Source organism: Thalassophryne amazonica, chromosome 16, assembly GCF_902500255.1.
Source record: "Thalassophryne amazonica chromosome 16, fThaAma1.1, whole genome shotgun sequence".
In the NCBI taxonomy this organism is placed as follows: Eukaryota; Metazoa; Chordata; class Actinopteri; order Batrachoidiformes; family Batrachoididae; genus Thalassophryne; species Thalassophryne amazonica.
Genome location: NC_047118.1, coordinates 78,040,936 through 78,054,196, shown reverse-complemented (window position 1 = coordinate 78,054,196; position 13,261 = coordinate 78,040,936). Strand labels below are relative to the sequence as shown.

The window sequence follows — 13,261 nt, the reverse complement described above, 5'->3', positions numbered from 1 at the left end:
CAGGGGGCGCAAATGAACGGACAATGGAATAGGTCAAATAACAACACTTTACTGTTGCGAACGTGCACAACAAACACAACAAATTACAACAATGGACAAAGGTCAATTCACAAAGGTGTCGTGTGGGCAGGCTCGAAGATAGGAGACGCCTCTCCAAAGTAGAACCGGAACCACACGGTTTCCTCCGCCACAGGACCCCGGGAATACTGGAGCCGCCAAGTTCCGAACTCCCAGGTGGCCACTGCCTCCGCGTGTCGGACCTGGTACTGCTGGCGAGGAACAAGAACACAATTAACGTGGGCGCGTTTGCACCCAGCAACCTGTACGGCAGGGAAGCTACCTCCACCTCTCGTTGGAGAAAAAAGTCTGCAATCACTCACAAAAATCACAAAGGTTACTGTCAAGCAGTCAGCTGAGATTATTACCTTCCAGGTAGAACGATATCTCGGCGATGAGGTGGAGATGCCGTCCTGCTGATATACCCCAGTGATAATTGCCGTCAGCTGTCTCAGGTGATGGGTGACAGCTGTTACCGAGGCTGCTCCTGTGGGGCGGCGGCGCCCTCTGGTGGTGGTGGGCCAGCAGTACCTCCTCTTCAGTGGCCCACACAACAGGAAACCCCTCTTTACAGGACCATTCATGCCCTTCACATTCCAGGATAAGAATCTAATGGGATTACCCATGCGTGCACTTTTCCAACAGCATTACAGTGTGGGTACAGTTCCATATTGACAAAAAAGGCTAATACAAACATTGAGCCACCTTAAAAATTAAGGGTGTGAAAGAGAAAAAACACTCTCATCACACACTCATCTTCAACCGCTTATCCAGGATTGGGTCGCTGGCTCAACAGCTCTGGCAGGGGACCCCAGTCTTCCCTTTCCCGGGCCACAGTGAGCACCTCTGACTGGGGGATCCCGAGGTATTTCCAGGCCAGTGTGGAGATATAATCACTCCACCTAGTGCTGGGTCTTCCTCAGGTCTCCTCCCAGATGGATGTGCCTGGTACACCTCCCTAGGGAGGTGCCCAGGAGGCAACCTTACTAGATGCAAACCACCTCAGCTGGCTCCTTTCAATGTGAAGGAACCAGTGGCTCTACTCCGAACTCCTCACGGATGACCAAGCTTCTCACCATATCTCTAATGGACACACCATCCATCCTCCTAAAGAAGTCCATTTAGGCCGCTTGTACCTGCAATCTAGCTCTTTCGGTCATGACCCAACCCTCATGACCATAGGTGAGAGTAGGAACGAAGATTGACCAGTAGATCGAGAGCTTCGCCTTTGCCTTTTACAGAGAAAGCATACAGAGAAAAAACACAATAAACCAAATAAAAATAAATAGTATAAGATAAAACAAGATGGAAATAAATTATAACAAACACACATATGGCCAGAACACCCCATCTACCCACCCTCTTGGTCCCCTTCCCCAAATGAAGATGATTGCAGCTTAAACCAAACATCTGTGACTTCCTACCGCAGGCTCCAGTCACACTATCCTTATGGCTTTATAAAAGCCAAGTTCTGACAAGAGGGCAGTATTACTCAGCTAGGTGAAGAGAAAAGGCATTATGCAGGGCAACTCAGTATGAATTGGGGGCCTTCAGCATTGTTCCGGCTGAGACTGTTTTTTCTTCTCCTTCTCCCTCCTTCTTCCCCCCCTCCCTTCTTCCTTCTTCAACAATAACAGAAACATTTTTGCAGGGTTGCCAACTCTCACGCATCTGGCGTGACAGTCACACTTTCAGCATCAATCTCAAACTCTCATGCACAAGCAAGAAATGTCACGCCAAAATAAAAATCTCCTGTTTATTTTCTGTTGATGCTAGATTAGACCAGACCAGATCACAGTGCATTGTTTCTTAATGAAAGGAGAGGAGTTTAAGACGCGCACACGAAACAGCTGTTAACATCTGCTTACAATGTTCTGACAGTATTCTGTGATCATTCATTTGCTGAACACCTGTCAACTGATATGTCAACTTCGCGTCAAGAGTTTAGAGCAGGGGTAGGCAACCTGTTCCAGAAAGAGCCATGAGGGTGCAGGTTTTCTTTGCAGCCACTGACTCCACCAGGTGATTTTACTGATTAATATCACTTTGAGCAGATGGAATCAGTTAATCAGTGAAATCACCTGGTGGAGTCAGTGGCTGCAAAGAAAACCTGCACCCTCATGGCTCTTTCTGGAATAGGTTGCCTACTCCTGGTTTAGAGAGAGTTCGAGCAAAGCTTCGGAGCTTATGGTTCTGATCGAGCCAGTCACTGATGCGGCATAAAAAGTTTTGGATAACAACTGAAGGAATATATCCTAAATGCGCTTTAATATGCATGAACCACTTGTGCTTTTTTCCCCCATTCAGAATCATCCTATTATTCGTTATCTTTTACTGAGCCAAGAATATATTGTCACATTTATGAGTGTGTTCTAATGTTTGGAAGTGATCATTTATATATGAATAGAGCCAGTTGCTGTTGAAGAATATATTATTCATATGCTCATAGTGATCAATATTTATCAATGCTTATTAAACACATAATCAATAGCTAAGTTTAATTACATGATATCTAAATGTTTAAATATCTTTTGAAATATATGTTTGTATGCTTTTGAATTGTGTATTGTGTGTACCAAATTAAAGGTATGTTATTTTTAATGATTACATTTGCTTTTGTTTCAAGATTTGCTTATGCTTCAAGTATTAGTTTAGCTGTTATAAAGATCATTTACCTATATAATCATTTTCAAAGTGTTATAAATGTGATGTGTCCCTTTTTCAGTGAGGTCCAGAAAGATACATTGAGAAGCATCCACATGTTGCAAGCAGCATATGGAACAGGACGCCAGTACTGACCAGTCAGATAAGGAGATAAAACCTGATACCCGGGTATAATTAGACTTGTTTGTTAGAATATTGTGCAATTTTGAGATGTGCTAATATTCTTGTGGTATAGCCGCGTGATGAGACTTGCTGACAGTCTTTCAGTTTGCAGTTTTCTGGCCCCAAAAATTTCCTATCAGTTTAGGCACAAGTGTCACTTTAGGAGAAAGAGGAAGCAAGAACACTCCACAGAGTGTGTGGGCAGGACCAGTACCACAAAGAAGAGGGATGAAGACCACTCAGATGAAGGACAACGCCTAAGATTAGCATGAATCATTGTATTAGCATAGGAAGACAGAGGAGTATAAAAACAGAGCCCAGCCCACTGTTCAGGGTTCCTCTTTGCTGAGAGCTTGCAGAAACACCAGACGCCTGGTTGGAAGCTCTCAGCTCCTGGGACCCTCAGAACTTCTGGGTATGAGCTCATTCATTCTGTAAAACTTGCATTCTGTTAAATTCTGACATTTAAATTCTGTTAAATAAATCTCTGAGTGCTGGTCTAACCCTCAGAGTAATTATGTTCAAACTTAAATAACTGGTCAAAACCTTCTTTCAAATCAACAGACGTGCGGGATAAGAGAGAAAGGGGAAAGCGAGGTCACTGGAGACCCCTGAATTATCCCAAGACAAGGTAAGCCCATAAAAAGCCCAACTTTGGGTCCCTTGCCACTACAGACAGAGCCTAATCAGTCTAATTGTGTGTTGAGTAGAGGTGGGCAGATCGATGCTAATATAGATAATATCGATACCAACGCTGGTATTGATATTGAACAATACTCGTGTAAAAAGATCGATACGCAAGCTTTTTTCTCTCCCGCAGGAACTGACTGCTGCGCACGCAGATTCATCAAAGTCTACTTTCTGTCTGTAAGAGCAGCGCTGTGCTGTGTCACACAACACGGAGCAGTACACCCTTGTATTGTGGTTTGTCAGCCCTCTACCTCAGGAGATTTTGTTTTAAGTTGTGTTGAGTGATATTTTTTTTAAACAAAAATGTTGATTGTGATAATATTTTGTTGTCACATACAATGTTTGGCGAAATTCTATCCTAGGTCTTTTGGATCCTTTGGATCTATGAAGCTTAAATATGAAAAAGTATCGGTATCGATATTGGCGATACTGGGCCTGTATTTACTTGGTATCGGATCAATACCAAAATTCCCGGTATCGCCCACCTCTAGTGTTGAGAGAGTAGGCTACAGACTTCAACTAGTTGCAAGCTAGGTAATTTAAAGGACATATGATACATTATTTAATGTCCTGGTTAGCAAGTATTCATGATTGTAAGTATCTCTGCACATGCGTTGAAAACGTGTGGTTGCTGACGCATTTTATTGATAATTATTATGGACAGAGAAACTCAAGTGTTTTTAACCACTGAATCAATATGAAGCAATTGTGTTGAAATGGTTCAGTATTTGAAACATTTGATACAATTAAATATGGTGACATCTGCTGGCCAATCTTTAACATAGCACTTGCAAGGAACAATTGATTTTAATTTGGATAAAATGTAAATATGCAAAAAATAATACAAAAATATTAAATTAACGCATAAATACATCAAATACAGGGTAACACAAAAAGAAAAAAAAAATGCTTGTTTCCATTGTTGCCCAACAAAGTTCTCACAGGCAAACATACGTTCATATAAAACCCATAACAGTTAAAAAAAAATAAAAATATATAGTATTTTTTTTCTCAATAATAAATAAATTGTTTGTTCTCTTGTTGAGCCAATTCTTGGAATAAAAACTGTCTGACCGTGTTTTCAAAAAGAGGCTTCGATTCATAAACTCTAATTTGACAAGACACACAGGTCTTCACCTGAGCAACGACCAGAGACAAGGTACTCGACCGAGTATTAATACTGTGCTGTGCAGCTGTAAATTCAAAAGAAGTGACAAAGTGATTTGGGGCTTGCTTATTCACTATGTTAAACATATGATTTAATTTTAATTTTTGAACTCTGATCTCAACCATTCTAAATTCAGCCAGGCCTATGTGGGTCCAGGGTTGTGCAGAGAGGAGAAAGCGAATGATCTTGTTATGCATAATCTGCAACCTCCCTTGATTGCGTGTGGTCAGGCCAGAATACCAGGTTACACTGGCACAGTCCATCTGACACTATATCAAGGCTGATGGAAGAAGATTTTTCATATGCAAATCCAAATCTTTAGCCTGTCTGTATCAGAACTTTAATTTTGCATTTGACTTGCTGATCACTTTGTCAGCTATAAGATCGCCAGATAAGGTCTGATCTGGAATAAATGGAATAGTTTTGACTGTGTTGAATGCTTGGTTTGCAAAGTAAATGAACAAACAATTTCTACGTCCACTGGATTCTATGGCATGTGACAGATGTTAGCCTGAAACGTGACAACTGAGCATGACACATGGTGCAAACTATTCCTTTTTAAAACCCTATTAACTCAACCAAAAATATGCATCACATTTTACAAAAATTGATGCAACTTTATCTTTTGACCCCTATACAAAGTGAAACTGACCTTTGTCTTTCTTGCTGTTTTTACCCCATTGTTATATGGCTGGGGGGGGCCTGGCTGCCGGTTTGTTTGTCTGTTTGTTTTCCTCCCAGGTGGCGTGCATTTGGGACTGAGTGGCTGTGTTGCTGAGGCTGTCAGGACCTCACCCTGATCACCTGCGACTCGTCAGGACTCACAGCTGAGGTGCATCTGGATGGATTGGAGCATGTTGGCATTTAAGACTGGAGTGCACAGTGTGTATTTGCCAGAGACTCGACCTTGTGACCAGACGGGTGAGATCGTCGTCTCGGGAGCCATCTCATCAGCAGAGGACGCTGAGAATGTCCAGGTTTGATGCACGGTCTGTGAAAGAGGAGGGGGTGAGGTCTCACGCTCGTCAGCACACTTCCTGAGGTACGTTGGATTTTGTGACTAACAGTTATACAGTCAGTAAATGTGGTGTCCCTCACACCTTATTGTATTGAGCTGTATGTTAGTCATGTATCAGCTTCCACTGCGGTGGAGTTTTGTGAACTGGATGTTCCATGCCTGCAGGTTGGGAAGCTGATCAGTAATCAAGCCAGGAAGTGTTTGCTGTTTGTACACCTTTAAGTGTTCTGTGTGTAGAGTGTGGACTCACATAATGGTTCCTTCTTTCACAGACTCGGTTGTTGCGGCCACCTGGGGGGTGTCGGCGGGGTCCTTGGGTCCGAAACAGTTTCTGGCTCCGGACCGTTAGCGCTGCTGGGAGCGCACCACGCCAGGCCGCACCTTTTTGTTATCACATTTTCACTGTTATGTATTAAATTCAGTTAGCCTTTGAACCGTGCTCTGCTTATTTCATACTGGGTCCTTCAAACGCTGGTCGGTTCTCCGAGCTGCGTCCGACACATAACACCCATAACTCCATAACAGTCAGACATAGATAGTCCAAACTATACCTTTTTGGAATATTTATGATCAGACAAATAATGTGTTATACTTTTCAATATGACTGGAGCATTTTTAGATTTTGACCCCTGTGTAATTCTTCATTGACCCCTACCTGGCCGCCATATTGGATTTTCAAGTGGCTGGCACTTTTTTCTCAAACACTGATTTATGAAGAACATTCATGCCAAATTTGATGCTTGCATCACCAAGTGAACAATTCTGGCCAGAATACTGTCTGTAACAGAGATATAAATTGTGAAGTGTTTATTCAGCTAGGGACTGTTATGACCATAGTTGTACAAAATGAAGGGGATTTGGGGGCTTCAAAGGTTTTATTTAAAAACAAGATCATTTCAGTGGTGTTAGGTTTGCGTCTGTTCCTCTTCTCTCCAGATTTGGAGAAGAGTCACACGGGAACCAGAAGCTGGTGGCCTATGAAGATAGATTTTGTCCAGCTTGTAAAGAGTTGGATAAACCGCCACCTCCATCCTCCCTATGCAGCCCAATCTCACTTTTTTTTAATGCTCCCATGACGAAATGAGTCAAATTTTCGTGACGGGTTTTTTTTTTTAACTCACTATTCCTAACCCTACTCCTACCCCGACCCTAACCATAACCACCACCATCCCCCCACTTCACTTTTAATTTCGTGCAGCTATCACAGAATGAATTCGTGCTGCTGTGACGAAAATGAGGCACTTTTCATCACAATATCACAAACCAATAGATTAATGTATATTTCGTGCTGCTGAATCACAACTAGCCATGAGACTGGGTTGCCCTATGGGCACATTCATTGCAGAAAATGGTTCTGGGGAGCATTAGCATAACTAAACCCCCTCATCCCCCCAACTAGGGCTCTCTTCACCCCCAGCCATTTTAAGCATTAATCATTATTTGCCTCTCACATGCCTGTAGATGAGCTTACGGAAATATTTTGGAAAAAGGAAAGATCATGGATGTGGAGAGGAGAGGAATCAAACAGTTTCCTTTCCATTATTATTATGATTAGAAAACGAGGACTGTTTTTTTTTTTAAATTAGGGTTAGGGTTACAAAATTTTTCGGAGCGCACACACGCTCCAGCCAAGGTCCCAAAGTTGGCAACCCTGATTTTCGGCACAGGCAGTTATGCTTGATCAACAAAGTTAACACTGAATGATATTACAAGGAAAGAAAAAAAAAGGGGGTGGCTTAGTGGTTAGCACTGTTGCCTCACAGCAAGAAGGTCATGGAATCCATTCCCAACCGTGGCCTTTCTGTGCAGAGTTTGCATATTCTCCCTGTGTCTGTGTGGGTTCCCTCTGGGTGTTCCGGCTTCCTCCCACATCCAAAGACATGCAGGTTAGGTGGATTGGACACTTTAAATTGTCCGTAGGTGTGCATGCAGTTGTGTATGTGTTTGTCTATATGTGGCCCTGCGACTGAGTGCCGTCCTGTCCAGGGTGTACCCCGCCTCACGCCCTATGACTGCTGGGATAGGCTCCAGCCCCCCGCGACCCTTAATTGGAGTATGCGCTTGAAGATGAGTGAGTGTGAAAAAAAAATATTATGAGAAGGCAGTGAACACACACCACAAAGTGTCTCATCTCAGTCTGACCCATGAAAAGGCAGAAACAGCAACGGCCACAATCAGTCCACTTTACTTGTCGACATCAGATGTAGATTGCAGTTTTCTGTCCTACTGGATGGTTGTGAGACCTGGACTCTAACCAGTGATCAAAGGTGACAACTGGATGTCTTTGGCACCAGGTCTCAATCCTTGCATTCCACTGGAACGACTTTCAAATGAACAGTTACTTAGTGAGACAAAGATGAGGAGAACCCGTTACATCCAGGCCTGACGGAGGATCCTGTCTACAGTGACTGAATTTCTCAGAGAAAACAGGTCACCAAAAAAGACCCCAAGAGCAGCAAGAACATCCTTTGTCTTTTGTTGCCTTTCTCCTTGAAGTGGCTAAAAGAAGATACTATTTCTATATAATAAATGTAATTTGTTCAGGAATGTTTCACAAAGAATGTTCAGAACAGAATTGTTTTTGTCATATGAGTGACTTGTTTCTATGCCGTGAGGATACAAAGCTTGAAGTCCACCATTTTTGACAGAAATTGTACATTTCATCTGTCTTTTTTTAAACATTGTTTGTTTGTTTTGAAGTGTTTCACTCTACCATGAAACTGGAGAAACAACAGATTAAAATCTCTCCTATCAGTCAGGGAAGCTTTCCTCCTTGTCTATGTGGCTTCCCTCACTTGGGTTTGTTTTTGAGGCCAGTGTTGTCATGCTGCGTCAGACTCTTATCCAGACGTTCTTGTACGTGTCCCCTGATTAGCCGGCTCTAAAAGTGGTGAGTCACTTTCAGCTCATTTTATTTTAGTGTATATTTCTGTGATCTTACTGAGGTCATGTTGGAGATATTTGTTTTCAGTTTGATATTAAAGAACAATTTGAGGGCATGAAGCATTTAAAAGGCCAGTGGGGTGATTTTATTTATGCTTTTTACTTGTATTTCATTTCTAATGTGAGTGGACACTCACCAAACACGCTGTCCGTGTCGTCCACAGCAGACATGACTCAGCAGTGACTGTTAACAGACACACACACAGAGGGACAAAATTAAAGGCCCGTTAAAGATGACACCAAAGGCCCAGGCCTCACTCAGCGCTAATAAGTCTGCAGAGTTAAAGGCTGAGGACGCAAAGGCTTGATGACTCCGTCTGATGATGTCAGATTGCTGTTGTGTGAATGAGGACACGAAGACTGACAGATGAGAAACACAAGAGACACTGAAAGAGCAGAAGAATACAGAGAGGAAGACAGAGACGGACAGAAAGAGACAGACAGACAGAGAGATAGACAGAGATAATGAGACTGGCAGATAGACAGAGACAGAGAGACAGACAGAGAGAGACAACAATATAGGCAGATAAACAGACAGACAAAGAGAGAGAGAGACAGAGAGACACACAGACAGAGAGAGAGACAGACAGAAAGAGACACAGACAGACAGAGAGAGAGACACACACACAGACAGACAGAGAGACAGACAGAGAGACAGACAGAAAGAGAGACACACACACACACACAGACACACAGACAGAGATAGAGACAGACAGACAGACAGACAGAGAGAAAGAGACACAGACAGACAGAGAGAGAGACACAAACACACACAGACAGACAGAGACACACACACAGACAGACAGACAGAGAGAGACACAGACAGACAGAGAGAGAGAAAGAGACACACACACAGAGAGAGAGAGAAAGAGAGACAGACAGACAGAGAGACAGAAAGAGACACAGACAGAGAGAGAGAGACAGACAGACAGAGACACAGACAGACAGACAGAAAGAGACACAGACAGACAGAGAGAGAGAAAGAGACAGACAGACAGAGAGAGAGAGACAGACAGACAGACAGAAAGAGACACAGACAGACACACAGAGAGAGAGAGAGAGACAGAAAGACACAGACAGAGACAGACAGAGACAAACTCAGAGAAAGACAGATAACACAGACACAGACACTGAACAGCAGAACAGATAGACACACACAGACAGACACAGACAGACAGAGAGACAGACAGAGAGAGAGACACAGACACACAGACAGAGAGAGAGACAGACAGACAAACTGAACAGCAGAAGAAAACAACAAATAGAGACAGACAGAGACACAGAGAGCTTGAGACAGACAGAGACAGAGAGAGAGACACACACAGACAGACAGAGAGAGACACACAGGCAGACAGAGACACAGAGAGATTGAGACAGACAGAGACACAGACAGAGAGAGAGACACACACAGACAGACAGAGACACAGATAGAGAGAGAGACACACAGACAGACAGAGACACAGATAGAGACAGACAGACAGAGAGAGACAGACAGAGACACAGACAGAGAGAGACACACACAGACAGACAGAGACACAGACAGAGACAGACAGACACAGACAGAGAGAGACCTACAGAGACACAGACAGACAGACAGAGACACAGATAGAGACAGACAGAGACACAGATAGAGACAGACAGACACAGACAGAGAGACAGACAGACAGAAAGAGAGAGACACACACAGACAGAGAGAGACACAGACACACAGACAGAGATAAAGACAGACAGACAGACAGAGAGAAAGAGACACAAACAGACAGACAGACAGAGAGACACAGACAGAGAGAGAGAAAGAGACACAGACAGACAGAGAGAGACACACACACAGACAGACAGAGAGAGAGAAATAGACACAGACAGACAGAGAGAGACACAGACAGACAGAGAGAGAGAAAGAGACACAGAGAGAGACACACACACAGACAGAGAGAGAGAAAAAGACACAGAGAGAAAGAGACACAGACAGACAGACAGACAGAGAGACACACACAGACAGAGGAAATGAGGACCACAGACAGACAGGCAGACAGAGAGAGACACACACAGACACAGAGAGAGAAAGAGACACAGACAGACAGAGAGAGACACACACAGACAGACAGAGAGAGAGAAAGAGACACAGAGAGAGACACACACAGACAGAGAGAGAGAAAAAGATACAGACAGACAGAGAGACAGAAAGAGACACAGACTGAGAGAAAGAGACAGACAGACAGAGAGAGACAGACAGACAGACAGAAAGAGACACAGACAGACACACAGACAATGAGAGAGAGAGAGAGACAGAAAGAGACACAGACAGAGACAGACAGAGACAAACTCAGAGAAAGACAGATAAACACAGACACAGACACTGAACAGCAGATAAAACCAACAGATAGACAAAGACACACAGACAGAGAGAGACACAGACAGACAGAGACACAGATAGAGACAGACAGACACAGACAGAGAGACAGACAGACAGACAGAAAGAGAGAGACACACACAGACAGAGAGACACACACACACAGACAGACAGAGAGACACAGACAGACAGAGAGAAAGACACACTGACAGACAGACAGACAGAGAGACACACACACACACACACACACACAGACAGACAGAGAGACACAGACAGACAGAGAGAGAGAAAGAGACAGACAGAGAGAGACAGACAGACAAACAGACAGAGACAGACACACAGAGAGAGAGACAGACAAACTGAACAGCAGAAGAAAAAAACAAATAGAGACAGACAAAGACACAGAGAGATTGAGACAGACAGAGACACAGACACAGAGAGAGAGACAGAGACACAGACAGAGAGAGAGACACAGACAGAGAGAGAGACACACACAGAGAGATTGAGACAGACAAAGACACAGACAGAGAGAGACACACACACAGACAGACAGAGACACAGATAGAGAGAGACACACACAGACAGAGACACAGACAGAGAGAGAGAGACACACACAGACAGACAGACACAGAGAGATTGAGACAGACAGAGACACAGACACAGAGAGAGACACGCACAGACAGACAGACACAGACAGAGAGAGAGACACAGACAGAGAGAGAGACACACACAGACAGACAGAGACACAGAGAGATTGAGACAGACAGAGACACAGACAGAGAGAGACACACACACAGACAGACAGAGACACAGACAGACAGAGACAGACAGACACAGACACAGACAGACAGAGAGAGAGACACAGACAGACAGAGACACAGACAGACAGAGAGAACAGCAGAAGAAAACATCAACAGAGACACAGACAGAGAGAAAGAAAGAGACAAAAAGGGGAGAGACAGGAGACAGAGATAGACAAGAAGAGAGAAATAAGAGACACAGATGGAGACAGAGACGTTCAGAGGAAAAAAAAGAGAAGAAGACGGCTGATGAAAGAGATGGAAAGAGGAATGATGGAGACGGGGAGGGCGGGGTGCAGCAGGATGACAACAAAACAAACAAACAAACAAACAAACACACCTTTGGTTCTGCGAAGGTCCACAATGAGCTCATTTCACGGTGGTGTCACCTCTCTCTCTCTCTCTCTCTCTCTCTCTCTCTCTCTCTCTCTCTCTCTCTCTCTCTCCTCTCTCTCTCTCTCAGCTCTCGTCAGCTGCGTATCGAGGACTTCAACTCCCAGGGTTCCACGGGGCTTCACTGCAGATCAGGCAGCAATGAGGACTTCTGCTGGAGGATTGTGGGAGATGCAGTTGCTGGTGAATCCGTCTCCCGAAGAGGCTCTGCTGCCGTCTGCAGACAAAGTGCTGCACTTCCCCTCTCTCCCTGAGTCCTGATGTCTCTCACCCTCTGTGAGCGTCAAGGACAGCTGACACATAATGGAGGGAGGAGGAGCAAAGGGATGGAAGGTAGGAAGGAAGGAGTAACAGAGTGTGATGGAGTGATTACTAGGAACAGAGGGATGGAGGGGTAAATGGAGACGAGGTAAAAAGAACAAGAAAGAAGACTAAAAATGAATTTATGCATTATCACATCATTTTACTCAAACAAAATAGTTTGAGTAAAAATATTATTATGCAAGGCCATCAAATATGGCCATCGGGTATTGCAAAGGCTTATTGTCCATTCGTCTGTCCATCCGTCTGTGCTCAGCATAAGTCCAGTCCTTTGACTGCTAAGTAACCACCCAGTCACACGGCATTCCTGACAGAAGGGAAAAAAGTTTTTAAAAATCACAAATCGTTGAGTAAAGGTGGACGAATGAGCTTTATCACCGAATAGCCTGCGAATCAAGAGCGCAAAAGGAACGAAAGATGAACAAAATGAAACCAAAGGTAACACTGATCTCCAAACTTTAAACAAAACACACCTGGAGCCACTGTTGGGGCAGTGTGTGTCTGCATCACTGCGTTCCAGGACTCTTCACTGGGACGGAGCTCATAGCGCCTGAGTCCTGGAGAAACGCAGCGCTGGAACAACACCACGATCACTGACTGCCGTTCGCTGGCAGAGGAGGCTGAGAAATTCTTCCTGGCCGGCCAGCACCATGGCATGACTGCGATAGCACTCGCCACATCACATGCAGCGTCAG

The 13,261-nt window shown here is 44.2% G+C and overlaps 1 protein-coding gene across 1 annotated transcript in view; it reads right to left on the bottom strand.

Moving 5' to 3' along the window:
- samd14 (sterile alpha motif domain containing 14) overlaps window positions 1–12,474 on the bottom strand; it is an 85,448-nt gene extending 72,974 nt beyond the window's left edge. The window contains exons 1-2 of the mRNA XM_034191012.1: window positions 12,193–12,474; window positions 8,840–8,886 (exon numbers count right to left, since the gene is read on the bottom strand). Of these exons, the coding sequence (XP_034046903.1) occupies window positions 8,840–8,873 (34 nt within the window). The 5' untranslated portion in view covers window positions 8,874–8,886; window positions 12,193–12,474. The remainder of the gene's footprint in view (window positions 1–8,839; window positions 8,887–12,192) is intronic.
- Between the last annotated feature and the right edge of the window lie 787 nt (window positions 12,475–13,261).